General features: G+C 43.7%; 2 protein-coding genes across 2 annotated transcripts; both read left to right on the top strand.

Moving 5' to 3' along the window:
* The first annotated feature begins 226 nt into the window (after positions 1–226).
* On the top strand, positions 227–8,063 carry LOC125510650 (Glycosyl transferase, family 35). The gene is made up of 15 exons (XM_048675892.2): positions 227–513; positions 1,725–1,957; positions 2,042–2,143; positions 2,431–2,607; positions 2,724–2,999; positions 3,896–4,167; positions 4,296–4,413; positions 4,505–4,951; positions 5,059–5,211; positions 5,319–5,447; positions 5,522–5,758; positions 6,066–6,142; positions 6,351–6,537; positions 6,662–6,862; positions 7,620–8,063. The coding sequence occupies exons 1-15, from the start codon at positions 333–335 to the stop codon at positions 7,734–7,736; spliced, it is 2,907 nt and encodes a 968-aa protein (XP_048531849.1). The 5' UTR covers positions 227–332; the 3' UTR covers positions 7,737–8,063.
* Positions 8,064–21,746: 13,683 nt separating this feature from the next.
* On the top strand, positions 21,747–25,621 carry LOC125510649 (putative WRKY transcription factor 57). Its single transcript, XM_048675891.2, has 4 exons — positions 21,747–22,303; positions 22,817–22,972; positions 23,545–23,998; positions 25,111–25,621. Exons 1-3 carry the CDS (start codon positions 21,969–21,971, stop codon positions 23,984–23,986), a joined length of 933 nt encoding a protein of 310 aa, XP_048531848.2. The 5' UTR covers positions 21,747–21,968; the 3' UTR covers positions 23,987–23,998; positions 25,111–25,621.
* The last annotated feature ends 1,486 nt before the right edge of the window (positions 25,622–27,107 follow it).

Below are 27,107 nucleotides of genomic sequence, written 5' to 3'. Positions count from 1 at the left end.
AAACACGACAAAACGCTTTACAGCACGGGGGCAATTCCCAGCCGTCGAAATGCGCTGCAATGGAACCAGCGCTCCCCGACACGGCGGCACATGAGCCACAACTCGTACCATGCACCGTGCACCGGCGGTGGGCCCACTGGCCAGCGTCCCCACACGTGTACCGGCGGCCACAATTACACGGCACGGCACGGCGACGGAGAGATATTTTAACGCCTTCCAATTCAGAAGCTCCCCCATCACTCACTCGGGTACAGAGCGCAGCGGGCCGCGTGACTCTCGCGTCGTCGCATCGCGCGCGCTGCACACCACCGTCAGCGCGACCACTGCCGCCAATGGCGACCGCCTCGCCGCCGCTCGCCACCCCCTTCCGCCCGCTCGCCGTCGCCGGAGGTAGCGGCGGACTCGTCGTGGGTGCCAGGGCCGTGGTACCGCCGAGGCGGGGGCGGCGGGGGTTCGTGGTGCGGAGCGTGGCGAGCGATCGGGAGGTGCGGGGGCCCGCCCCGACCGAGGAAGGTAAGCGGCCGCGCGCTCCCATTGGCTGCCACGACCTGGAATGCTGGTCGGCTGTAATGTGGTTCGGATTTTCGCTGGTGCGACCTGAATTTGTGATCCTCTGACTGACGGCCTATGTGTTCCCCGGGTTTCGGGCTGTTGATTTTGTGCGCGCGCATTGCTAATCTACTTCTCTAGGATTTGTTAGGGCTCAGAGCAATCTTAAATTCGCGAATACACTTCGACGAATGTAGTCTGAATTTACTGAAACTAGCTTAGTTTGGCGCGTCAAGATAGACTGATGTATTTATGGTAGCAAATTCTGAAAACTTCTTCTGTGCGTGGACAGCCACCCCTCGTGGATGATGCAGCAAGTGCTAACACAGTGTTTGCTAGTACTTGCTAGTATCTGTAGCTGTAACAAAATCCTTCGAATCTGAACTAGTGAGATAAATCGTTTGAGATTTTTGCTGAAGATTACACAGTATCAATATTTCTGAAGGTGATTGGAACAGTATAGCATTTCAAACTGGCAACCAAGCAGGATCAGTATACTGACGCAATTTTTTTCTGAAGGTGGTTGGAATACCGGTATGAATTTTATAATCATTGAATTAAGGCGTAAGATTTGGTAACAAAAACTGCTTTTCACGGGAAACGATGAAACATGGCACAATTCAACCTGACTTTCTTTTATGAAAAGGCTCTCAAGCTGCCTTGTACTCCCTCCGTCCCATAATATAAGAACGTTTTTGACATTAGTGTAGTACCAAAAACGTTCTTATATTATGGGACAGAGGGAGTATTTATTAATGGATAAAAAGAGAGGTACAGGGTTCTAGTAGTAACATATGCAAATGGTGATACAGTATATTATCTACGATTTTGTGCAAGAATTTTCACACTAAAACAATATTCCATGCAGTTTTTAGTTTTGACTCTTTTTTTTTGAATTACTCCCCCACCTGAATATATTTCTCGAACCCAACATACAGTACAATAGTACAAATGCCGGGGCGGCAGCAGAGAGAGAGGCAGGGGGCGACCCCCCCATGCCATGTTACATGCAGCTTTGTTCTACCCACGCAGAGCCTGTAGCCAGTTTTGACTCTTTTTGAATTGTTTGGATTGCTTACCACATGTGTCACGTGGTTTTAGTTTTGACTCTTGACTGTTTAATACCTACTCTTTTTAAGATTTTGGATTCTAATGTCATCTGTCTTGCAACTCAGAGCTTTCAGCCGTGCTAACTTCCATTGATTCATCCGCCATCGCATCAAACATCCAGCACCATGCAGACTTCACACCGTTATTCTCGCCAGAGCACTCTTCACCCCTAAAGGCTTACCATGCAACTGCCAAAAGTGTTTTTGATTCTCTGATATTGAATTGGAATGCAACATATGACTATTACAACAAAGTGAATGCAAAGCAAGCTTATTACCTATCCATGGAATTTTTGCAGGTCTCGCAATATACTTTCTTCAGCCTTATCTCATACCTTTTGGTAACTGCGTTATGATGTTATATGTTTTTTTTTGTACTGCAGGGAAGAGCTCTTACAAATGCTATTGGCAACCTAGAGCTAACAGGACAATATGCAGAAGCGTTAAAACAACTTGGACAGAACCTAGAGGATGTTGCTAGTCAGGTAAGCCATTTTTGTCAGAGAATGGTTTTTAGTCCATATCAAAATTATTGCCGAGCCATTTTTTTAAATAACATTTTATTATTATTCATGAACTTCCATATTTTTTTCAAATCTGCAAAAGGAGAAGTTTTTTTCCTGGGGGTTCCACCATCTGACTTATATTTGTTATGCAGTTTTCAGAGTGATTGACTATGAAATTACGCCAAAACACGAGCATTGCCTAGAGTGCCCTGTAGTTTTAGAAATGTTAAGATTGGATATGTTACTTTTCTATTACAATGAAACAGGAACCGGATCCTGCCCTTGGCAATGGTGGACTAGGCCGTCTAGCGTCCTGTTTTCTGGATTCTATGGCAACCCTAAATTATCCAGCATGGGGATATGGACTTCGGTACAGATATGGCCTCTTTAAGCAAATCATAACAAAGGATGGTCAGGAGGAGGTAGCTGAGAATTGGCTAGAGGTAGTGATATGTCTTCTACTTGTTTACTGTTTGGAAGCGTTGATTATGTTGGTTTCTGTTTTAATGATCTGCATGTTAGCTTCTTTTGCCATTTATAACTGATGCTGTATCTCCAGATGGGAAATCCATGGGAGATTGTAAGAAATGATGTCTCTTATCCTGTGAAATTCTATGGCAAAGTGGTTGAAGGCACTGATGGGAGAAAACACTGGATTGGAGGAGAGAATATCAAGGCTGTGGCACATGATGTTCCTATTCCTGGCTACAAGACTAAAACTACTAATAATCTTCGTCTTTGGTCAACAACAGTACCATCACAAAACTTTGATTTGGGAGCTTTTAATGCTGGGGATCATGTCAAGGCCAACGAAGCACATCTAAATGCTGAAAAGGTATTCCTTTGTCTGCATTTATTTTGAATATAAATCATTAAATCTCAATAACTATTGATTTAAATGGTAAACACTAAACATTGTCTAGCTAGTAGTCACTGTGGTGTCCCTCAATGTCATTTTAGAATGTGCACAGTCAAATGTTTGATAACTTTTATTGTAATAATATGATAATATACAGAAACTTTGATTGACACTAGATTTTTCATAAACATACTTATTGTATTTCCATGTAAATAGAAAAGCTGATGTTCAGAGGTTTGTGTGTCAAAATGAACAGAGTTTGTGCACACATAATATTTTCATCTGGTGTTTGCAGTTCTCTAGGTTGTGTTTGCGTTTTCTCCTGCTCTGCCTTAACTAATCTCAGCATATGCATCAGGCTACATTGCTCCTCTGTGTCTATAAAAAATAAGTCTGATGATATATGGTTGCAGTCCAGTAGTTCGTAGATGGCACAGCATGGAAGAACTTTTCACATGGAAGCCTTACCCTTATAATTTTAATTATACCTTTTGAGTGTTTGTGCATTGTGTACATACACCATTAAGTATGGGTGCTCAAAAATGGTTTATCCCAAACTGTGCAAAAGCCGCCACTGTTTGTGTATTAATTTTTTTGAACTAGCTAAACAACTTGACCGAACAAGATACATACAATTGCACTCACTTCTGAAGCAGCTCAGTTGGACGGATTTGTTCCAATCCCGTGCATGGGTTAAATTGTCGACTTGTCCTCGCTTGTTCAGTAGTAGGAGTACTATCTATTATATTTATACTAAAGTTTTCTTTTTGTGATACAGTACAAACTTTTAGTAATACTTACATTTGCGACCACTGTGGACAAAATTTATTATGTCTAACTTAACTTTATCACTGGTCTTCTCATCATGCCAGATATGCCACGTATTGTATCCAGGGGACGAATCATCAGAGGGGAAAATTCTTCGCCTGAAACAACAATATACACTATGCTCGGCCTCCCTGCAGGACATTATTTCTCGTTTTGAGTCGAGGGCTGGTGATTCTCTCAACTGGGAGGACTTCCCCTCTAAAGTTGCAGTTCAGATGAATGACACCCATCCAACACTGTGCATTCCCGAGTTAATGAGAATACTGATGGATGTTAAGGGATTGAGCTGGAATGAGTCTTGGAGTATCACGGAAAGGTATCACAGAAGGGTACTGCAGTTTGATGTGTTATGCTGTTCCTCCAGTTCCAGTTAACTAATTTTATTTCCTCATCTGTCTTCCATTCAATCATGTACTGATTTTCTGATATCCACATCATTTGTAGAACCGTTGCATACACTAACCACACAGTACTTCCTGAAGCTCTGGAGAAGTGGAGCTTGGACATTATGCAGAAACTTCTACCTCGACATGTTGAGATTATAGAAAGAATAGATGAGGAGGTATCAAATGTGCAGATAATATTATACAATTAATTTCATGCTCTGTAGTTCAACTTATGGTTTATTTGTCTTCATCGTTGATTTTAAACAGCTGATGAACACCATCGTCTCAAAATATGGAACGGCAGATATTTCACTGTTAAAACAGAAGCTTAAAGATATGAGGATCTTAGACAACGTTGATCTTCCAGCCTCTGTTGCTAAACTGTTTATTAAACCAAAAGAGAAAAAGGGGAAGTTGCTTGTTGAATCTTTGGAGTCTATTGCTGAAGCTGACGAGAAAACTGAGTCAGAAGAGGAGGAAAACATTCTATCCGAGACAACAGAGAAAAAGGGCGAATCTGACTCTGAAGAAGCTCCTGATGCAGAAAAGGAGGATCCTGAGTATGAGTTAGATCCATTTACAAAATACGATCCTCAGTTACCTAGAGTTGTTCGAATGGCGAACCTCTGCGTTGTTGGTGGACATTCAGTTAATGGTGTGGCTGAGATTCACAGTGAAATTGTTAAGCAAGATGTGTTCAATAGCTTTTATGAGGTATTTGCATGATGATTTGGAAACCGTGATCTTATTTTCCAATGGCTGCTATAATCGTCAGGTGATATGGTATTCACCATCTGCCATTTTCTTGTGTTCTTTGCCAGATGTGGCCTACTAAGTTCCAAAACAAAACAAATGGAGTGACCCCCAGGCGTTGGATCCGGTTTTGTAATCCTGAATTAAGTACAATAATTTCAAAATGGATAGGCTCTGATGACTGGATTCTGAACACTGATAAACTTGCAGGACTGAAGAAGGTACTTCCAGTAGTTTTATTCCCCAATAATCAGTAATCTAATGCTTCCTTCACTTCAATGTTAACTGTGCATTGTTTTTACATTGATGTGTGTTCATCCTGTAACAGTTTGCTGATGATGAGGATCTGCAATCAGAATGGCGTACTGCTAAAAGGAATAACAAGATGAAGGTAGTTTCGCTGATAAGAGACAAGACTGGATATGTTGTCAGCCCAGATGCAATGTTTGATGTGCAGGTATATTTTGTACTAGAAAACATGTGTCTTCTTATAAATATGGTTTAACTCAGCTCTTGGTACTGGACACTTAGGTGAAAAGAATACATGAATATAAGCGGCAGCTTCTAAATATCCTTGGTATCGTTTACCGCTACAAGAAGATGAAAGAAATGAGTGCAAAAGATAGAATAAAGAGCTTTGTTCCAAGGGTATGCATATTTGGCGGGAAAGCTTTTGCCACTTACGTACAGGCAAAGAGGATTGTGAAGTTTATCACAGATGTCGCAGCTACTGTAAATTATGATCCTGATATTGGAGATCTACTGAAGGTAAATTTGTGTCTTTGATGCCACTTATCAGTCTTAATTTTCATGTTCTGTCACTGGCAAGTTGACTCCGACTGAAAAGCATTGAATGTTCAGAGTTTCAAAGGAAAACAGAGCAGTGAATGTTCTTAATGTCGGTGCTTGTAAAACTGAGCAACTGAATAGCCACAGGTTTTTTAGAGAACAATATAGCCACAAATTTTTTTGACACTTTTATTGCTATCAGCATCTGATGCTGATATTACTGATAACTAGATGAGGTAAATATAAGGTGACAGGTTAAGTCTGAGGATTTTTGTTTGTTATCCAGGTTGTATTTGTCCCAGATTATAATGTTAGCGTTGCTGAGACGCTCATTCCTGCCAGTGAATTGTCCCAGCATATCAGGTAATATTCTGCCTACTCTTATATAGTATGTGAATACATAAAAAAAGAATATTACCTGGAGTTGGCTGACATGGAATTTTTCATGTGCCTTTTTGTTTGCTATAATATGTACCTGGAGTCTTACTGGGATAGTGCCATCCAGAAGTGCCACCCCAGTTTCTATTTCTGTATAAGACGTGCATTTTTAACAGTATTACTATCCATTCAGTACCGCTGGAATGGAAGCTAGTGGAACCAGCAACATGAAGTTTGCAATGAATGGCTGTATTCTTATTGGAACTTTGGATGGTGCGAATGTGGAGATCAGAGAAGAGGTTGGAGAGGAGAACTTTTTCCTCTTTGGTGCACATGCACCTGAAATCGCTGGTTTGAGGCAAGAGAGAGCTGAAGGGAAGGTACCACACTTGTTTATATAGCTGTGCCTACTATCAAACTAGTAAAGATCTCTCCCATATGTGCTGTCCAAATAGTTTAGCTGAAGGAAAATCATAACTTTACAAGTTTCCTTTGCACTTGTAGTTTGTGCCTGACCCGAGATTTGAAGAGGTTAAGGAATACGTCCGCAGTGGCATCTTTGGGACTGGCAACTATGATGAATTGATGGGTTCTTTGGAAGGAAATGAAGGTTATGGACGTGCAGATTATTTTCTTGTTGGCAAGGATTTTCCCAGTTACATTGAATGCCAGGAAAAAGTTGATGAAGCATACCGAGATCAGAAGGTAAGTTGTATAACTGACGCTGTTTGTTTTCTGGCTGAAATGCTCACAGTGATTATGCAAACTTTCTGATATGTGATGGCTGACATCAGTGTTTCACTGTGAACGACTTCATTGATTCGTAGGAAGGAATATTTCTTAGTTTAAAGTTTCAAACTGAAGTATCTATCGGTGTGTTGGAAGATCATAAACAATCAGAGAATATAGTTGCTAGATGTGCTATATTACTCATCTGTTGGCTGTTGAGTGTTGATACATGAGCTTTGATGTAGCTAGACCTTCAGGAAAGTGCTTCTGTGCATTCCAATAAAAAAATAACTTATAACTTAACAAAACAAAACAATTAGGTTGAACCTCACCAGGGGGCCTTTTGTTATCTGTTTTCTGAAATGAAAATCAGAAGTGGGGAGCTCCTCAATTCGAAAAAGAAAAAGAAAATCAGGGGGTAACTGAGGGTCTGGTTTCCCTCTGTTGGAGCCCCCAAGAATTCTGTGGTCTTATTTTTGTAAGAGTATAAGATGCACTGCTCCGTTAAGTTTCTCCTTCAGCCATTTGTTTTCATTGCTTCGTGACATTTCGTGTGACAGCTCAGATCACCATATGCATCCCATTTGTACACATTATTTTGCTACCGTGGATATTTCCACTCTGTTTCATGTGTGACATTTTTAATTCGTTACATTGTTACTCTAAACATTAGTCTAATAGATTTTCAGAGTTTTGACCCTCCTAATCACATAATATCCGTTTCGACCTGCAGCTATGGACAAGAATGTCTATCCTCAACACAGCGGGTTCCCCCAAGTTCAGCAGTGACCGGACGATCCACGAGTATGCCAAGGACATATGGGGTATCAGCCCCGTCATCATGCCCTGAATAATTCAAGCAGCTTCCAGGAACCTTGAGAGTCTATGAGGCGCGATTGGTCGCTGATTTGCCTTGATTCAGCGAGAATGTATTTCTCCCCCCAGTTTTGTATAGGCATATGCAAGTTCTGACATGGACCTGAGTGCTGAGAGCATGCAGGGTAGTTCATCCTTAGCAATATTGCATGTCAGTTAGCCAGTATTACCCAGGCTTATGGTGTGTGTATTTCGCTGAATAAAGTTGGAGCAGAGTCATCAAACAAACATACTTTGGTGTATCTGTAATGATAAATAAATGGTACATGTGACTGAACAAAAAGTGTCGTTGGCGTGCACATGTAGTAGAAGCATGTTTCTTCAGAGAGGGTGCAAAGCTGAAAGCACCCCAGCTTTGGAGTGAGAATGCAGAAGTTACGAAAACATTTGTTTACATCCAAAGTGCAACGGGATTCGTCAAGAGTTCAGAGTCTTCCATCACGGTCATAGAGCATGTCCAATAGCAGCCCTATAAACCTATAACAGAGCAGTAGCAGTGGTCCCTCACATTTTGAACCAAAAATGCAGCTCCAACGGCTGCCCTATTTGTAAAATTTACTTCAAAATTTGTTGGACAGCCCTAAAATGCAACACCAACTGATGTAAATGTACAACTATTCGGCTGCTGCCCTAAAATTTGCTCCAAGTGGCGAACCACTCAGGACCACAAGAAAACAGTTGTTTTACGTTGTGCCAAAAATGTTGCTTCAACTACTGCGCTATAATAGGCCATTATCACTACATCTTTATGTCTTCTCCGATGATTTCCTCATGCGATCTGATCGTCAGATGTGAGTAATTCTGTAAGGCACGTCATGTTGATTAGCTTCATGTCTCGAATTTTGAGAAAATGTTTGATTGAACTATCAATTTTCTAAAAGTGAACTCTTCCTGTTTGGGGAGCTAATGATAACCTTGATTTATATGAGAAGATTTTTACTTGTGAGTTGGAAAATTTACCTATGAAGTAATTGGCATGACTTTATCTCATATTAGAATCAGGAATAAGCATTTGAAAGGAGTGGAAGATAAGACAGAGAAGAATGGTGGATGTTGGCACGGTAAATTGTTGGGTTCCATTACTGGTAGAATTATTCCAGTCCAGACATGTCTTACCAACATGCCTCTATTCACGATGTCTTTTTATCCCATCCAGTGGGAGTTCGATTTTAGAGCCAGAATGGTCTGGCAAGGTGATGATGATAAACAGAAATATCATTTGGTAAATTTGAAGACTTGTTGTAATCCTAGATATCACGGGGTTTAGGTATACTAAACCTTGAGCTATGAACGAAGTTTTGTTAGACAAATGCTTTTGGAAAATAAAAACAGAGTCTGCCCTCTGGCAATCTGTTCTCTCGAACAAAAAATTCCCGGTGGATGTTTATCTAGAGCCAAGATAAAGTTGGGGATTCCCAGTTTTGGACTAGCATTCTCAAAGCTAAAAATATATTTTACTGATTTTGCAAAAACAACCTTGGGGACGGCAATAATACTAGATTTTAGGAAGATTGGTGGGTTGATGATAACCACTCAAACTGGTGCACCTTAGGCTCTACTTGCTCAGCTTTGACCACAATATAACGGTTGTCAAGTCTATAAAAAAGGTTGGCATGGTTTTAAATTTGGGAGAACTCCGTTTGGGAAATCTTTGGAATTATGGGAAAGTTTAAGACTGAGATGTGAGGAAATTGAAGTGGGGATTGGAAAAGACAAAGTTAATGCTGACTTCGGATAAAATATTAGTTAAAGCTTTGTACACGAAACTAATCGAACCTAGATGTTATTTCCCTCAGAAATTTCTATGCAAAGTTAAACTTCCCATGAAATCAAAGTGTTCTTGTGGCTTATGGTTTGAAAAAACAACCTTAGCAAGGATAATCTACTTAGGAGATGGCGGATATGAAATAAAATGTGTGCTTTTGTGGCAAAGATGAAATGTTGATTATCTATTTTTTCAATGTTTAGCGGTTGGATTTGCATGGAGTCTTCCGAAATGTGCCTTTACTCTACACTCTATCCCTACTAGCTTAAATGAATGCTTTGGAAACTGGATTAAAAGTTTTCTAAAAAATGAAAAAAAAAGGTGTTGGTATGATCTCTGTTGTTTTTCTAGTCCATTTGGAGATGAAGAAATGATGTGTATTTTGATATATTTTTTTACTAAGGACCCTTTGACTTTGATTAATACTATATTTTTGGCTAATCCACTCTACAAATAAAGAAGGAAAATACGCCGGGGGGCAAGATTTCTCGAGCAAGTAGCAATGAAGTGTATCGTTCGTCGCAGGGATGGAGGCACGTTGTTTTGTGGATTGGTGGCTAGGAATCCAGGCCCGATGCTCTGTTGCTGCTATATCCCTTGAGAGTTTCTGCACTAGCTTCACCTACCTTTTGAGTTTTTCCTCTTTTGTTTTATTATATATGTTGATTGTTGCTCCCGGTCTTATGTAACTCGAAGTTTAAACATAGCCTGAAGTCTGGGTTGGCTGTTGATGTGGTTTGTGCTCACCTTGGGCTTTCCTTACTGTAGGCTTTCTTTGCTTTTGGCTCCTCCTTGCTTGGATTCATCATGATCCAAAAGCTCTTTGTAAGATATATGCTAGTATTTGTATTAACACATGAACCAACTGGCTTCTCCAATAGAAATCGGAGGGGTGGCCCCTCTTTCATTAAGAAAAAGCTTGGTCCTATCGACCACGGCATCGCATCAGGCGGTGCTTACTTGCTTCTGCTCCTTGTTTGTATCGAGATCATGGTCCATTGGTCCTCCTGCAAATCTTGCGGATGTGTGCCCCTTCCCACTCCTCCATGAAAAAGTAGAGGTGCCTCGCCAGCGACGAGAATGTTTGGCTACACGGTCATCACCTGGCTGCCTTGGCATGTTGAATATTTGTGCTTCCTCCTTCGCAATAAATTTTTTCTGAGATCTTCCACCGTGATCATTTTTTTATTTTAAGAATGACCTATAACCTTATTAAAACTTGATAAAAATTACAATGGAAATGGTTGGATAGTAGATCGAAAAAACTGCAAAATAACTCCTATAACTAAAAACTACAATGAGTTTCTTGGAACCATCTTCTTCATATATTATTGTTGCAACATGATATATCAATAGTACGACCTTAGTAAAGAGATGGCACTCACATCGTAACAACAATATCATCACTCAAGATCTCAGAAACACCACTGTGTCCAAGATGATGGGAAACCGTGAACGTTGAGCCTACTTGATCTCAGGAGGACGAATCGTCAAACAATAGGATCTTCACCAAAACGTTGAGGTAGGACCCCAATAATCACAACAATGGAACACACTAACAAAAATGATATAAAACACTAACGCAAACTCATCATATCAAATATGAAAGAATCTGCAAGGGCATAAACCTGAACAATTATGAGGTTGGACACAACAAACCTGCAACACATACAATTGACTCACCCTAGAACCAAAGTACCTTTTGAAACGACTTACAAAGGATTTTAGGTCAAATATTTTCATGTTTGGTTCGATGGGACAGGCCTTGCCCGTGTGGGTGGAGCGTGTGGGCTAGGCTAGTTTCCAAATTGGAACTGCTATCTCGCCTGAACTTTGGGCTAGGCATTGCTTGGGCAAATTTTAGTGAAATTTGTAGGTTTTGACTTTGCAAGGTCAGTGCAATACCACATAAAGGGAGGGTGGAAAGCGAGCTACCCACACCCATGCCCCAGCCCCCTCCCCGCGTGATTTTGGGCCAGCCCATGTGCGGAGCGGGGCTCCCCTGTTTTTTTGCTTCTTTTTTCTATCATTTTTATTTTAGGTTATTATTGCTTCCTTAAAAATGCTTGGGATTTCAAAAAATGTTCATCATTTTTAAAATTTTAGAAATTTAGAAAATATTCATGAAATTTAGAAAATATTCATTTTTTAAATGTTCCAACCTTTAAAAAGTTCATGCAATTAAAAATATTCAGGAATTCAAAAAAGTTCATGAATTCAAAAAATCTTGACGAATTTAAAAATTATTTGAAATTATGAAAAAAAATCTCGATAAAAAAATTGTTCCTACATTTCAAAAAAAGTTCACAAATTTCAGTCCGTTGATTCAAAAAAATGTTCACAAATTTCAGTCCGTTGATTCAAAAAATGTGCACAAATTAAACAATGTGCCAAAATTCAAAAAAGTTCGGCCTTTCAAAAACAAATTGTGCATTACAAAAGTTGTTCCCTTTTTTTAGAAAAATCATCGGTACATAAAATATTCCTGAATTCAAAAGTTATTCGTGAATTTCATAAAATGTTTCAAATTTTAAAAATGGTTCCAATTTTAAAAATGGTTCCAATTTTAAAATGAAAAAAGGAGGCACGTGAATTTTTCTAATATGGGCTGGGCCGGCCCATACCTACTCGAATGTGTGTGTGTGGGGGGGGGGGGGGGGAGGGGGGTGATACCCGCAACACGTTACATAGCTAACTGTCAACGCACACGATAAATAAGTGCCGTGCAACAATTTGTCAAAAAAATAATTTGTAAAAAAAGATTTTAAAAAGCAATTTGTCAAACAAAAAGAGCCGCGCAACAATACCTCATGGCATACATAGTAATATGCTATATAAAAGAAGACATAGAAAATATCTAAAAGAAATCCAAAAAAAAGTCTGAACAGTCATCTTTCTTTTTATTCATGAGCACTCATCACTCCTCGGTTTGTCTTTCAGGAAAAAGGGAGGAAAGTGCTAGCATGACATGTAACTCAAGATTCTCCACTACCGTCAAGAGATCATCAACCGACGTGCCGGGTCGTGTAGCCAGTCACGCGACATCTTCTAATCCTCCAAGATCACACAGCCATGTTCTCTCCAACATCACAAGCAAGGCATATAAATATATAAACAGAAACGCATGATGGACACGGTCAAAGATAGCATAGGATAGAGTAGACAAACGCATTCACATATATAATAGGCCAAAAAAGCAAGATGATTTGGATTAGGGATAGGGTGATAACGAGGCCGATCGGTCGGTCGATCGACACCTATGGACCACCGGTGGATCTGCCGACGACGTACGCCGTCTCCGGCTTTTTTAGGAGCGAAAAGCGGAAAAGGGCCCTTAATTGGGCTTGGATTTGTCTGCTCTCGTGCCCACTCTATCTATCCTAAGAAAACTTGGCGTATGTGTCGTTTGCATGCCTCAGCGATTTCACTGCCCCAAATCTGAGAACTCGACCCCATGATTTTCCTGAGCGTGGCACGTCTCCGTCACCGTCGATCCGGACTGTTGTCCATCGCCGTACGTAGCATCGCTAGCTAGCTCCTAGCACGTAGCAGTCGCAAGTTGGTGATCGATGATAGTTGGTAGATGTAGCGCGCGCCATGTGTGGTAACTGGTAAGAGCAAGAACCGACGAACGAACGGCTGGGAATCTGGCTCGTCAGCCATGTTACCCATCAATGTTTATAAGCTACTCGTACTGTCGTACACAAGGTTAATTTTATTTTTGATAACGAGCTACACAAGGTTAATAATTGATCGGAGTGCTTGTACTTCATTAATTCATACTATCACAGCGGCAGTGCGTACTAACCAAAGACAGCAAGCGTCCGTCTCGTCTCTGGTGGCTTCGGGGCCTACGGTGGCCTGGTGGATCAAGTCCCTTACCAGTAGAAGGACTTCGTTTTTATATGTTTCTTCAAGTTTTGTTAGGGTTTGTGCCATATTAATTTGATAAGATGAGACAGTGATGGCTCCCTGCGTATGGAATAAAGTTATCTTTGCTTAGCCTCCGTCTCGGTGATGCATCCAACGTCGTCGGTAAGTGTGTAAATGTGTGTCTCCGACAGATCTGTCCTTGATGAATTTGCTCAGATCTGATCGTAATTCATCTACGTTTGTGTGTCTTCAGGGTGGATCCTTTTGATCTACGCTACTCTTCAACGGCGGTGGTTGCTGTTTTGGTGCGCTGATCCTATGGGACCTTAACACAACGACTTTCCAACTCTTTACTACAACAAGTTTTTCATGGCTCTAGCGACGAAGGGACGATGACGGTGGCATGTCTTCGGCTTGCTTCAGTGTTTGTAATCGTAGTTAAGTAGTCTACAGATCTAGATATAATTTTTATTATTTTTTCTGTTCGTTGTATTATCATGATTGAAGACGAATAGATTTGAAGTATTCCAAAAAAAAAAAAGAATTGCACTATCGTATCCACATGACATTCTTACAAATTCATTGATGCAAGGATGGCTCTTGCTATCCAGATGACCCGGTCATTGTCCAGTTAGACTCCTCTAAGGCGTTGGTAATTTTATTTAGTGATGGCTTATCTCGCTCCACGTATGATCAGTTTAGGACACCTTCAATACCGACTCTCAAATCTCCTACAACCGTTTGAATCATAAAAGCCATTCAACACGGGCCTGTATTAGTCCGTGACGCGGTCCGGACGTGTTTTTCTCTCGCAAATCAGAGACAAATGTGGGGGAGGTTTGCGGAAGTTCGGACCGCTCCCAAGTCCGTTTCTGGCCGCGTTGGCCCACAAAAAACCCCTTTCCCGTCCCGCACGTTTTCGGTCAGCGCTGCTCCACAGCGTCAGCGTCCGCATTAATGCTCGGCCAGAGCAGACGCGACTGCTCACTGGCGCCGGTATTAAAGTGACGCGTCGGCCTAGAAAGCGTCGCCCGTGCCGCTTCCCGGTGCAGGCGACTGCCGTGCTTTCAAATGACACGATGGCTACCTCTCCATCCGCCTGCCGCCCACATTGATGGCACGCAGTTGCCGAGGCATATTCTCCGGCGCCACCCATCTGTCCCTCTGGCGCCCGCCATTGCTATATAAACCGCTACCCCAGCCATAATCACAACCATCCACCTTCGATCCATCTCCGCACCACTCCCACCATGGATCCCTTCCTCGCCAAAGCTCTCTAGGACGGGTTGACATCGGATCAGAAGAAGGAAATGGCCGCCATTGCCGTCGGCTGGCTGGCCGGCAGGCAGTCGGAGGACGACAACATCCAATGGAGGACGCTGCTGACGACGAACCGGCGCAGCCTTCCTCCTTGCCACCATCCTCCATGCCATCCTCGTCGGTGCATTACACCTTGACCATCGGCGAGGCCCGTGCCCATTACATGGACATGGTGTGGGAGGAGCGGGAGGAACAGTTCCGGAAGGCTCAGGCTGACGCCTCCTACAACAACCACCTCCTGCAGGAGCGCGTGCAGGCGGAGGAGCAGCTCGCCGCCAGCCGCTCCGCACATGAGATCTGCCTCGCTCTGGCGGTACCGCCAGAAGGTGGCGGAGGTGGCGGCCGCCTACAAGGAGAGCGACGATGCGGGCGAGGCGGTGTTCGGTGACCGATGGCGAGGAGGAGGACATCACCAAGTCTGCGCCCCGCCACGGCGACCATGAAGCCGACACATCCGCGGGCGTCGCCGGCAGCGAGGAAGAGTAGTGCACGGTAGGCCGCAGCCGCTCGTCTAGCGGGAAGGCCACCGCTCCTTCCCTCCCGTCGACGCCAAGCTTGGTGGCAATGTGGAGGCGGACAACTTCACTTCCCAGGCCTCCGGCGGCGGAGGTTACAGAGGCGGGCCTAGAGAACGCCGAGGGGAAGTGGAGACGGTGAAGTTTCAGTTCTCAGGGCTGATGGTCGGACACGAGGAACGGGCACCGGCGACCATTTAGATTAGGTATTAATTATACCTTTAGCGCCGGACTATCACCCCTTGATGTAAATGATGAAATCCGGACGTGTTTATATGAAATCCGTTATGTTTATATGAAATCCAGCCTTGTTTGCACAAATTCATCCGGTTTGTTAAAAAAGAGCTTGAAATATATGCTGCTAAACTTGGATGGCGGCCGCCCACATCCATATCCGCGGACTGATCTCCTCTGCCCATGGATGGATACAGAAGAAATTTTTTTGGTTGCCATTGAAGATACCCTTACAACGGAGATATATCGTTGATAGAAGACAGGTGCTTAATTTCTCAGAAACTTACTAGAGATTAAAATAGGGTAGTAGATCATCTCGCATTATACAATCGTGCTGATTATAGCATTGCGGCATGACTACAGAGAGTATCACCTTGTATTGATGCACTTTTGCCTTCTCGTCTGTAAGCCTATAATTATGAAATAAAATTCTTTTACCCCCACAAAAATCATGTCAAACCAGCAAGCTTCTGTCCATACAAAATTGAGTAAGTGCACAGTTAATTAGGTGGGCATTGAATGAGAGATGGCGTCACGTACTAGCCTCACATGCATGTGAGCCGTGAGATCCATCTTGCATGTTTTTTCTTTTTGCATTGTTTTAACGCTTGGATAACTTCGCATGCTACAGGGAGGACGAAAAGATCAGAATTATTATTTGCCACCAAGGATTCTCCTTTCCTGTCATGGCTGTTCGTTTTTCTTGCTTTTGCTGTAGGTAGTTGCTATAAAAGTCATTTGGTTTCTCACAAATGAAACCGAAGATGGTGCTCTCTCTGTCGAAAACAAAAATAAATAAATTCAGGAGAGATATAGATTTTTTTAATATAGTACAAAGGCGGATGCTCACATACATGCACATATACTTAATCTTAAGCCGGCACAACATCTTGATACTGACGAAGTCACCACTACGCTTTCGTAGTCGATGGAGTCACGGAAACATATTTTCCCATTGAATGCACAGTGCCGAAGGGCTTGAAATAAATCTATAAAATACGATCACCAATGCCAAGTTTGGAATCAAAACCTGGTGGGTTGTTCCATCATAAAGAACCTAACCATCTGTTGATTTCTGATAAATGAAACCGAAGAGTGAGCTATCTTCATCGGGAAAAAAAATGTCAGGAGGGACATCGAATTAAGTAGTAGTAGTAGTAGTATATAAGTAACTGTTTATTTTCCTTATCATACGATTCATTATCTTCCTTCGGTAAGATATAGACAATCATATTGCACATTGCAATACTTGTCTGTAAGAGCATCTCCAGCCGCGCCTTCAACAGGCCCCTTTAGGCCACTTTTTCGGCGCCGGCGCCAAAAAAACGCTCTAGTCGCGCCCCTAGGACGACGAAAAGCGCCGGTTCGGTACTTTTTTCTGCCCGGCGCGAGCAGGCCGAACCCGGCGCACTGGGGGGCGATCGGGGGCTCCGACGCAAGGGAAAAGCGCGGCTGGCCCACACCCTCAGGTGAAAAGTCAAGATTTTCTTCCGCGACTCGCCTTCCACCCCCCGCGCCCTCGGCTGCCACTAGCTATATCCCGGCGAAGCCCGCCGCTCTTCACCGCTAGATAGCCATTCCCCGCCGGAAAATTAGCAGAGGTTCGTCGCGGCAGCCCCTCCAACAGCAGCTGGGCGTTTCCGGCCGCAGAGGGGCAGTTTAGCGGCGGGTGCACGCCCACCGGGCGTAAGGTGTTCGGCGATTTGCCTGCCTCGACGATGGACTCGGATGACGAGGAAGCGCTCGCCGCGCTGCTGGAGGAGGAAGCCGAGGCCGACGTCCAGGAAGAAGAGCATCTGATGGTGCTCGCCGCCCTCGCCCAGCTGCTGGCGAGCAATGAAAAGCCGCGGCGAGGTGGCTCGGCGCCGGGGCGGGTGAAAGCAAAAAACCGGCATCATCTCGAAGGCTACTGCATGCTCTACTCCGACTACTTCGCCGATGCTCCACTTCACGGCGACAAAACATTTCGGCGCCGTTATCGAATGAGCCGAAAGCTCTTCCTCGGAATTGTGAATTCCATCCAGGAGTTCGACAACTACTTCAAGTGCAAGATGGATTGCACCGGCAAACTTGGATTCACCTCGATCCAGAAGTGCACGACAGCGATGAGGATGCTTGCATACAGAGCTCCCGGTGATTCACTTGACGACTATGGGCGCATGGCCGAGTCCACCAGCATAGAGTGCTTCTACAAGTTCTGTCGGGCAATGGTGGCAGTGTTTGGACCGCAATACTTGAGAACACCCAATGCGGAAGACACTGCTCGGATCCTAGCACAAAATGCAGCAAGAGGATTTCCTGGAATGCTTGGAAGCATCAACTACATGCATTGGAAATGCAAGAATTGCCCATTTGCTTGGCATGGGATGTACAAAGGCGCCAAAGGCGGTTGCAGTGTGGTACTTGAGGCGGTGGCCACACAGGACCTCTGGATTTGGCACTCCTTTGGTATGGCAGGAACTCACAATGACATCAATGTGCTGCAGTACTCTCCTGTCTTTGCCAAGCTTGTTGAAGGTCATTCTCCTCCGGTGAACTTCGAGATCAATGGGCGGCACTACAACAAGGGGTACTATCTAGCTGATGGCATCTATCCGAGATGGTCGACATTTGTGAAGACGACCTCAAACCCTGTGCCAGGAGGCAAGAACGCCCGGTTTGCGAAGATTCAGGAGGCTTGCGGGAAGGATGTCGAGCGAGCATTTGGTGTGCTCCAATCTCGATTTGCTGTTGTCCAGTACCCCGCTCAGACCTGGTCGAAAGACCAAATGTGGGAGATTATGACTTGCTGTGTCATCTTGCACAACATGATCATCGAGAGCGAGCAAGAAGACCCAGTGTTTGACACTGAACCATACTACAGGCAGGGTCCTCTAGCCGAAGTTGATCACCAGCTCCCGACAACCTGGACTGCCTATCTTAGTATGCGTCAGGAGATCCGAGACCCACAGGTGCATCATCAACTGCAGCAAGATCTGATTGAGCACGTATGGAGGCTCAAGGGGGACGCCGGACGCGACGTGTGATGAAATATGAGTTTTATTTGTTGAACTATATAATTTGTATTGAACTATTCGTTGTTGTACTATTTTGTTGAAATATTTGATTTTTTGTCATGAAATATGTTATAAGAAAAAAAATTACATTGATAATTGAACGCCGAGCTACGGCGAACCATGCCGAATATGGACCTATTCTTGCCCATATGGACCCTTTATTCGTCAAAATTGGGCTGAAAAGTGAGCCAATTTCGACGCCTGGGGGCGACGACTGGGTGCAAAACCGCCCCCAGCGCCGATTGTGTCGCCGGCTCGCCCCCAGAGGGCGATTTTTATGCGTCCTAGGTGGACCAACGGCTGGAGATGCTCTAACATGATCAAGAACCAAACAAATAGGAACAATGTGATGTGAAATTACTTCTCATTCTCATAAATATTTACTAGCACTTCCTCCGTTTTTATTTACTACACATATCAGTTTTGACTGAAGTCAAACTATATAAAGTTTGACTAAGTTTGTAGAAAACAATATGAACATATACAATAACAAATTTATATGAATGTGAAAATATATGCAATGATGAATCTAATAATATATATTTGATGGCGGACATGTTAATACATCTTTCTACAAACTTGTCGAATGTATATAAAGTTTGACTTTAGATAAACCTAATATGAGGAGTAAATAAAATCAGAAGGAGTACCTCACATGAAGCCAACACTACATAGGGACAGGGATGGTGGTTTCGTGCGGACCAAGTTAGGTGCAAAAGGATTCTCACTGGGCCCACGCGCCTCAACCTTTTACTGTTGTCCCTTCCAAGGCCACAGTCGAGTTGGGCGAGCCCCAGCTACTAGTTGTTGATCTCTGATTCGAATAAACCTACTAGTTGTTGATGATATCTTCATTCAGATATTACTATACTACTCTTAGTAGTACTAGATCACTAGATGGATGCAGATGCTCCTTGACTAGCATATAATTGTACAAATCAAACTAAACTAACAGCCGACAGAGGTAGGTTTAATTTTGGGGGCGCTTTAAAAACTTGGGCCCGGCTACCCGCGGATAAATTGCTAGAGAATTAGTGGGATTAACTGACTTCCACTGCTTTATGGGACAGTTTCTGGAACTAATTTTGCAGGTTCGGTGTATGTGGCTAGCTAGAACATGCGCTGATAACTGACCCGAAAGTACAAAGCGTATCAAACATAACAAAAATCACATCAAGATTTCAAAATCATCGAACGACCACTACTGCCGCCAGAACGAGCCGCTGACGCGCCCCTGTCGCTACTGCTCTACCGGAGCCGGCTTCACCTTGTCGATGACAGCCGGAAAATTTTCGTACACGTGTCCCTAAGGACCAACGCCCTGGAGACACAGCCGTCGCCGTTGAACCCTTGCATATATAGATCTGAAGCACCTGACATCAAATCTCGCCACATGAGAGAATCCTAACCTTACTGCCCCAAAGAGACGGTAGGAATCTACGTTGGAACTCCATCGACTACGTCCAGATGAACGAACCCAAGGAGGATTAGAGCCCAGAAGAAAAACTCGAAGAAGAAGCGCCACCATCTGCCACCTGCGAGGACTAAACAAAATCTTAACCTAATCTACTAACCAGAGCGAAGGCATCTGGATTCCCATCCCTGCCACCGGCCACCAGAGCGGCAGGCAGAGGGGAGGCGAATCCACGGGCTAGTTGGTGAAGTCTGGAGGAAGAGTTTGCCGTAGCCGCCTTGGGTTAAGGGGGAAACAAGAGGAAATTGTTTTTATCTGATAGTTCTCCATGCTAAACTACCACTTGGATCAAATATATTTACTACTTAATTCTTTTTGAATTTGAAATTTGTTTAATATTTTTCAACAAAGAAATTTGAAAAATAGCGAGATTTTCAGAAACTCGGGTTTTTCGGTCCCTCACAGAAAAAAAATAGAATCAAGTAAACAAACCTTGGCTTAGATACGAGCAGCCGTCGTTGCCAAAGTATAAAATTTAATATTTCCTTTTTATAGACATGACCAAATAAATGGTCTTCCCTGCAAAACTCGTGGACGGTGTAATGCGTGTTTTATTTAATAAAGCTAGTCATTATAACCTTTCCAAAAAAAGAAGTAAATAGTGCAGTGGTTAGCTCATGTGCGTCCATGTGCGAGGTTGGGAAATCGAGCCCGTCAAGCACATTTTTCTTTTTTTCCTCCCACCCGATTCCCATGCGCAAGGGCTTTTTCTGAAAAAAAAGGACGAGGATGTTTTCTGTAAAAATATGTTACGTCAAGCAGCACCATTGGCTGATAGTGGGGCCATACACACGTGACATGGCAGATATGTCCACATACGCATTTTCTGACCGTATATGTATTATGAAGTAAATGTCAAGTTAGGTGACCGCAAATTTATATTTTCATCAAAGTTTAAACACTAAACCAAACATCAAGAGCAATCTACTACCTCCATTTCAGTTTACAAGTCCTACGCATATACCTAGATTGCCAATTTTATCACCTTCATATAAACTATATAACACAAAAATTATACGGTTCGAAAATAGAACATCTTAAGTTTATATTGGTATATTTTTTATAATATATGACTTGTATTAGGTTGGTCAAATTGACGACTTAGAAGCACACGTACGCCTTATAAACTGAGAGAGAGGTACTCCCTTCGTTTTTATTTACTCTGCATATTAGAGTTGACTAAAGTCAAGCTTCATAAAGTTTGACCAAGTTTATAGAAAACAATATAGACATTTATCATAATAAATCTATATGATGTGAAAGTACATTTAATAATAAATCTAATGTTGTTGATTTGTTATTGTATATCTTAATATTTTTGTATATAAACTTGGTCAAAGTTTGTAAAGCTTGACTTTGACCAAAGCTAATATACGAACTAAATAAAAACAGAGGGAGTAGTATATATGACTCTACTTCATTGCTGGGTGCTAACTTTCTCCGGCATGGATATTTACCCAGGTGGTCCGGGGTCCGGGGATACCAACGGCTGGCTCGCACCGATGATTGGTGCAATCCCATTGGTTGTTACATGAGATTTTACCATGCCATCCAGTAATTTTCGGTAATTCGTTGAGTAAGTACCGGTACTTGCGCGCGCTCTCTCTGTCAGCGGTCACCAGCGTCAAGTCGTCTGTCACCCACCCACCAAGACGTTACCGACGGAGACCGAGACCGTGAGAAAGTTCCAAAAATCCGTTCCTTATCGACGCGTCTGCTCCGCTCCGCTCCGCACCAAAAATGATGCGCGACCCCAGTCCTACTCTCCCCAGTTGTTACTCCTAGTCCTAGCCCAGCCAGCCGCACCACCGTCCAGGGCCCGGCCGCACGCTACAACTAGAACCAACCCAAGCCCCGGTGCAGTGCACACCCAGTGTAGCTCGTCTCTCTCTCTCTCGCAGCGACAGCCCGGAAGCTAGCTAGCTTTGATCGCCGCCGGATCGGAGTGCTCGTGGTGTCGTCGGGGGCCATGGCCGGCGCCGCGGGCGACGGGCCGGAGGGGGTGGGCGGAGGCGGGGACTGGCCGCCGTTCGCCGGCGACGCCTTCGGGGATTACTCGTCGTCGGTGTTCGCGGAGCTCGGCGGATGGTCTGATGGCCTCGGCGCGGGCGCCGGGGACCTGCCGCCGCTGGATCTGCCGGCGGCGAGCGCGTCCGCGCAGGTCCAGCTGGCGCCGTCGGACGAGGTCATGCCGGCCGCGTCAGGCGAGCCCGCCGGCGCCACGTCCTCCTGCTCCAGCGGCGACGGCGGCGCCGCAGCCACCGCGGAGAACGCCGACAAGCCGCAGTGCGCCGCCGACGCAGCGTGAGTCTAGCGGCCCGTCCACCTCTCATCTTTGCTTGCGACATGGTTACGCGGATCGCGCGTCCGCGAGGGGCAATTCCGGCAGCGCGGGCGGGCCGCGACGTGTCCACGCGGATCCGCCGTGATTCGCGTGCGTACTACGTAGTAGATCGTTCCCGGTCTCACTCTCACGCGGTTTCTCTTTTATTTTTTCTTCTCTCTCTCTCTCCACACTCTCTACTCTACAGCGGCCGCTTGGTTCCTTGTTTATTCTTCTGTCCCCTTTCCTCACGTATTGGTACGCAATCCGTATACGCGTACGCATGTATTACTGCGCGTGCGTACTATACATCATCACTTCTAGATCTGATCGTTTGATCATACTACTACATGTTAATTTCGAAATATACATGTTGAGCAAAGCATGCTAGCTAGCCAGTAATTCCGGTATTTCTTTACGGAGAGAGTACTAGCTAACCATCTTGAAGAATTCTGCCTAAAAAATCAAGCGTTGATATGTATGTGTGCGCGCAGGAGCATGAAGCCGACGACGGCGGGGAAGAAGGGGCAGAAGCGGGCGCGGCAGCAACGGTTCGCCTTCGTGACCAAGAGCGAAGTTGATCACCTCGAGGATGGGTACAGATGGAGGAAGTATGGGCAGAAAGCCGTCAAGAACAGCCCTTTCCCAAGGTACATGATCCACATCTATCCATCACTTCACTTGTGTTGCTTATAGTGTTCTAATAGTATTTGTTATTTGCACACATGGGCAAGGGTAAAGCTTTTGGTTTCTTATTTCGGCGCACTTCCTTTTTCTCTCAAAGAAAACCACAAGCATTTTCTAAGAGAAAATCATGCGCAAGCAATTTATAACGATCGACCTTGACTGATCATGGAATTGCTGTTTGATCAGATGCGGTTGGCGATTAATTTGGACTTTTTTTGTCTCTGATCAGTTATTCCATATAGACAGTATATATAAGATTTTCAGTTAATTACCGTACTGGAAAGAGGTCTGATTGCCCAACCCATGTAGCAGCTATGGAATGTTTTTTTTCCCAACTGAGCTTTACCCCATGTAGCTCTAGAATCCGCAGGGCAAAGAGCTTACCCAATGTAGCTACAGAATCTGAAGAGTAGATACGGGTGACTAATGAGGAGTGAGGATATTTGAGATGAGGCATAGGAAGCATGCAATCTTCTTGTGGTGGTTCATTTCCATCTTTTCTCTTCTCACCGAGCTGGCTTTCGATCTTGAGCAGGAGCTACTACCGGTGCACCAACAGCAAGTGCACCGTGAAGAAGCGGGTGGAGCGGTCGTCGGAGGACCCCTCCGTGGTGATCACCACCTACGAGGGCCAGCACTGCCACCACCAGACCTCCTTCCAGCGCGGTGGCATGCACTTCCACGGCGGCGCCACCGTCGCGCTCGCGGAGCAGATGTCGTTCGTGTCAACTCAGCAGCTGTACAACCTGCCGCCCCTGCGCCGACAACAGATGAATCCTGCATCGTCGGAATCCGCCGTTAGCTCCGTGCCGCCGTCTTTGCAGCAGCTCAACGGCGGCGACGAACTGCGAAGGTCGACTAGCTATAGCCCCATGGCCTCCGCGACGCAGACACCGTCCTCGTTGGTGCCTCCAGATGTTTCGTTTGACATGGGACTGCTTGGCGACATCGTGCCTCCAGGAGTAAGAAATGGATGACGACCTATAATGGTAATTATTAAGAGTTTACAAGCTTTGTAAATAGTTGGATCATCCAAACATATTTCCTCCATCTACAGACTAAAGTTTATAGCAATTTCAATTCTCTTAAAATCTTGCACTTTGAGCACTGCAATTTTAGGCCAAATAATTAGTACACAATTTTAGAAGACTGAGATTTAAGAAAAATCCAGGAAGCTGATAATGGATCCTCCGAAATAACTTTGAAAAATGTGCAACCTTGTGAGATAGTTTATGTATATAAGCACATGTTTTAATTTATTTTTTCCATGGTGGAGGCTTTAAAATATTTATCGTCACATACTTCAGTTGAGTTAACACATGAATGATTAGTTGGCTATTTCCCTCAATTCTTTTTTGACTTCCTGATATGCTAATTGTTTGCCCAGATTTTGCTAGTCACTTCATCTTCTATTGCACAAAATTTACAGTGATGTTTCACACTGAAAACCAAATATTCCCATCCAACAACTAAATTGTGCAATAGGGCTTTGGTTACGTGTTATGTATGGATATATACTAGTAGTTGGTTGGATATAGAATTATACATTTGTGTAGTAGGGCTTTAATTCCTTGCGGTTGCATATATCACGACTTCACGAGTACTACTGTACTCCAGTATCTAGCTAGCTAGCTGGGACCAGCTATGTACATATTGTCAGATCAATATGGCATGCCATGTATTTATGGATGATACGTATATATGCATACAGCTGCAACCAATTTACACGGAGATCTTCAATATGTATAGTACATGTGAATTAATTGATTGGACAACAAGTTCGTATAATATATAGTGTACTACATAAATACATGCATGTACTATCCATTCCATGCACTAGGTAGTATATAGTTGTTGTACCGTGTACTAAAGCACAACATATCCTGTCCCAAGTTTTCACCAATGTTTTTCTGGTGTTTAATTACACCCTTTTTATAGATCTGTTTGTTCTCTCTTTCTCTCTCTCTCTCTCTCTCTCTCCCTCTCTCTCTCTCTCTCTCTCTCTCTCTCTTATCTCAGACATGCATATCATGCACATGTATGCATGTTTCTATGGTGTAATTAACCTACTCTGATTTCATTTTTACTTCCGTTTATGCAGAATTATCTCCCTACTGTCTATATCTGAACTCTGAAGTCATGACATGTCTCAGATCAGGGAAGGCAGATAACCAAGCAGCTACCCATAGCTAGGGTTTCCAGCTGATTGACCGATACTCTCCTGCAGAGTCCCTTGAGACCGAGCTGGATCTTCAGCCTATTACAGGCTGAGGCCGGTATTGATCAAAGACATGCATGGAGTACAACGCTTTCTCCTGATGATAGGATTTGCTATTGATTTTGCACTGCGCCTCATTATTGGACAGGCCCGTGCAATTCTCGATCTCATGGCAAAAATTTATGCCCAACTAATTAACTTCAGCCTATCTGTTTGATCTACTTGACCCTTGGCATGTACTGTAGCAATTTGATAGTGGTAGTATTGTATTAACCTAAACTTTTATGACTTTCTAGCTAGCTAGCAGCCTAGCAGGGTTAATTTGTTGTGGATGTATATATATGTTTGAGATTCTGCATATGCAGAGTATCGGGGTGATCATACAGCTAGCTCATTCGACTCTTTGTTTTTTATTACTCCAATCAACTTCGAATCTGATTTCTTTTACTGGGTCACAACATTCTAGATAAAATTTGGTAGCACTAGTATAGAACTATAGATAACTAGTATATAACTATAATACCTTAATCGTGCAAGGGCAAAAGCACTAATTTTACACAGGTATCGGGCCAGTCACTATGGAAGTGTTGCTTATGCGCACGGCCCAGCAAAACACGGTGGGCTGCGGTCCGTGTGTGATATGCCTTCATCGCACGGCTGGTCGTGGCCCGTGTGTGATGCTAACAGGTTTGACCCACTTGCCGGGGTAATTACCTACCCCTCCCCACACGGGCGCATCTTTGCTTGACACCTTACTGGACACCAACCATTCTAGATTGTTCACAGTGCACCGCCCTATCCACCAATATGCTTCATGCCAAACTCGTGCAGTGCACAGTCGAAAACTTCCGCAGAGATTGCATCTCCATCCGCCATCGCCGCAATTCATGAAATCGAGGTACTTCATTCTTGCAGATAAGGAATGCGCTGGGATCGCCTCACCCTTCCTTTTGTCCAATATCTATCTCTATCTCTATCTCTATCTCTATCTATCTATCTATCTATCTATCTATCTATCTACATTGCCATCCAGAGCGAGTCCTCGCCGTCGCCTCCATTGAAAGTGGTCGGGGGATAGTCATTTGAATCGATGAATTGATCTTCGTCTTCCCCTCTCTATCCATTGGCGCCGCCATCATCCAATTCCTCTTTGTTAGCATCTATTAACACCCTCCCGTCCCCACCTTTCTATATATGATAAATGGTAGTCTTTACAAATGGGGTGGGTTTGTGCCAAATTCGCTCACATGCCGAAATGGGCTTGGGTGATGTCGCCAGCTGTCCATGTGCAATAACTGAAAAGAATAGTGGCATTCCTTTCCGACGGAGCAGATCGATATCCATGATTAAAATAGGTTCTTGGGATTTGACATGAGGACTTTTTCAATTAATTGCAATGTGATGTGAGCATAATAAAATATCAAAATATTTTTACTAATTCCGATTCGCTTTTCACTTTTTAATATTGAAATTGCCTTTTTTACCCCCAAAGTCAACGTACTCCTATTATTTTTGGGGTGGTACTCCATCTTATTTGTGTTGGAGCAAATCGATACCATTCAATATCATCCATCGAATTGACAAAAACAGTAGGCCCATATTCACTCCTTGGCACCATAAAAGAGCCCTATATGTAATACTCCATCCGTTCCACAATGTAGTGCGTATAGATTTTTCTGGAAAGTCAAACTTTGCAAACTTTAATCAAGTTTATAAATAAAACTATTTATCTCTACGATACCAAATATGTACAATATGGAGGTACGTCTTGCGATGTAACTAATGGTATGTATTTGGTATTCTAGATATATATGTTTTCACCACAAACTTGATCAAAATTTGTAAAGTTTGAATTTTGAGAGAAATGTATATGCACTACA

Source organism: Triticum urartu, chromosome 5A (assembly GCF_056163025.1).
Source record: "Triticum urartu cultivar PI428250 chromosome 5A, HENAU_Tu73, whole genome shotgun sequence".
Classification (NCBI taxonomy): Eukaryota; Viridiplantae; Streptophyta; class Magnoliopsida; order Poales; family Poaceae; genus Triticum; species Triticum urartu.
This window is presented reverse-complemented; position numbering and strand designations above follow the sequence as displayed.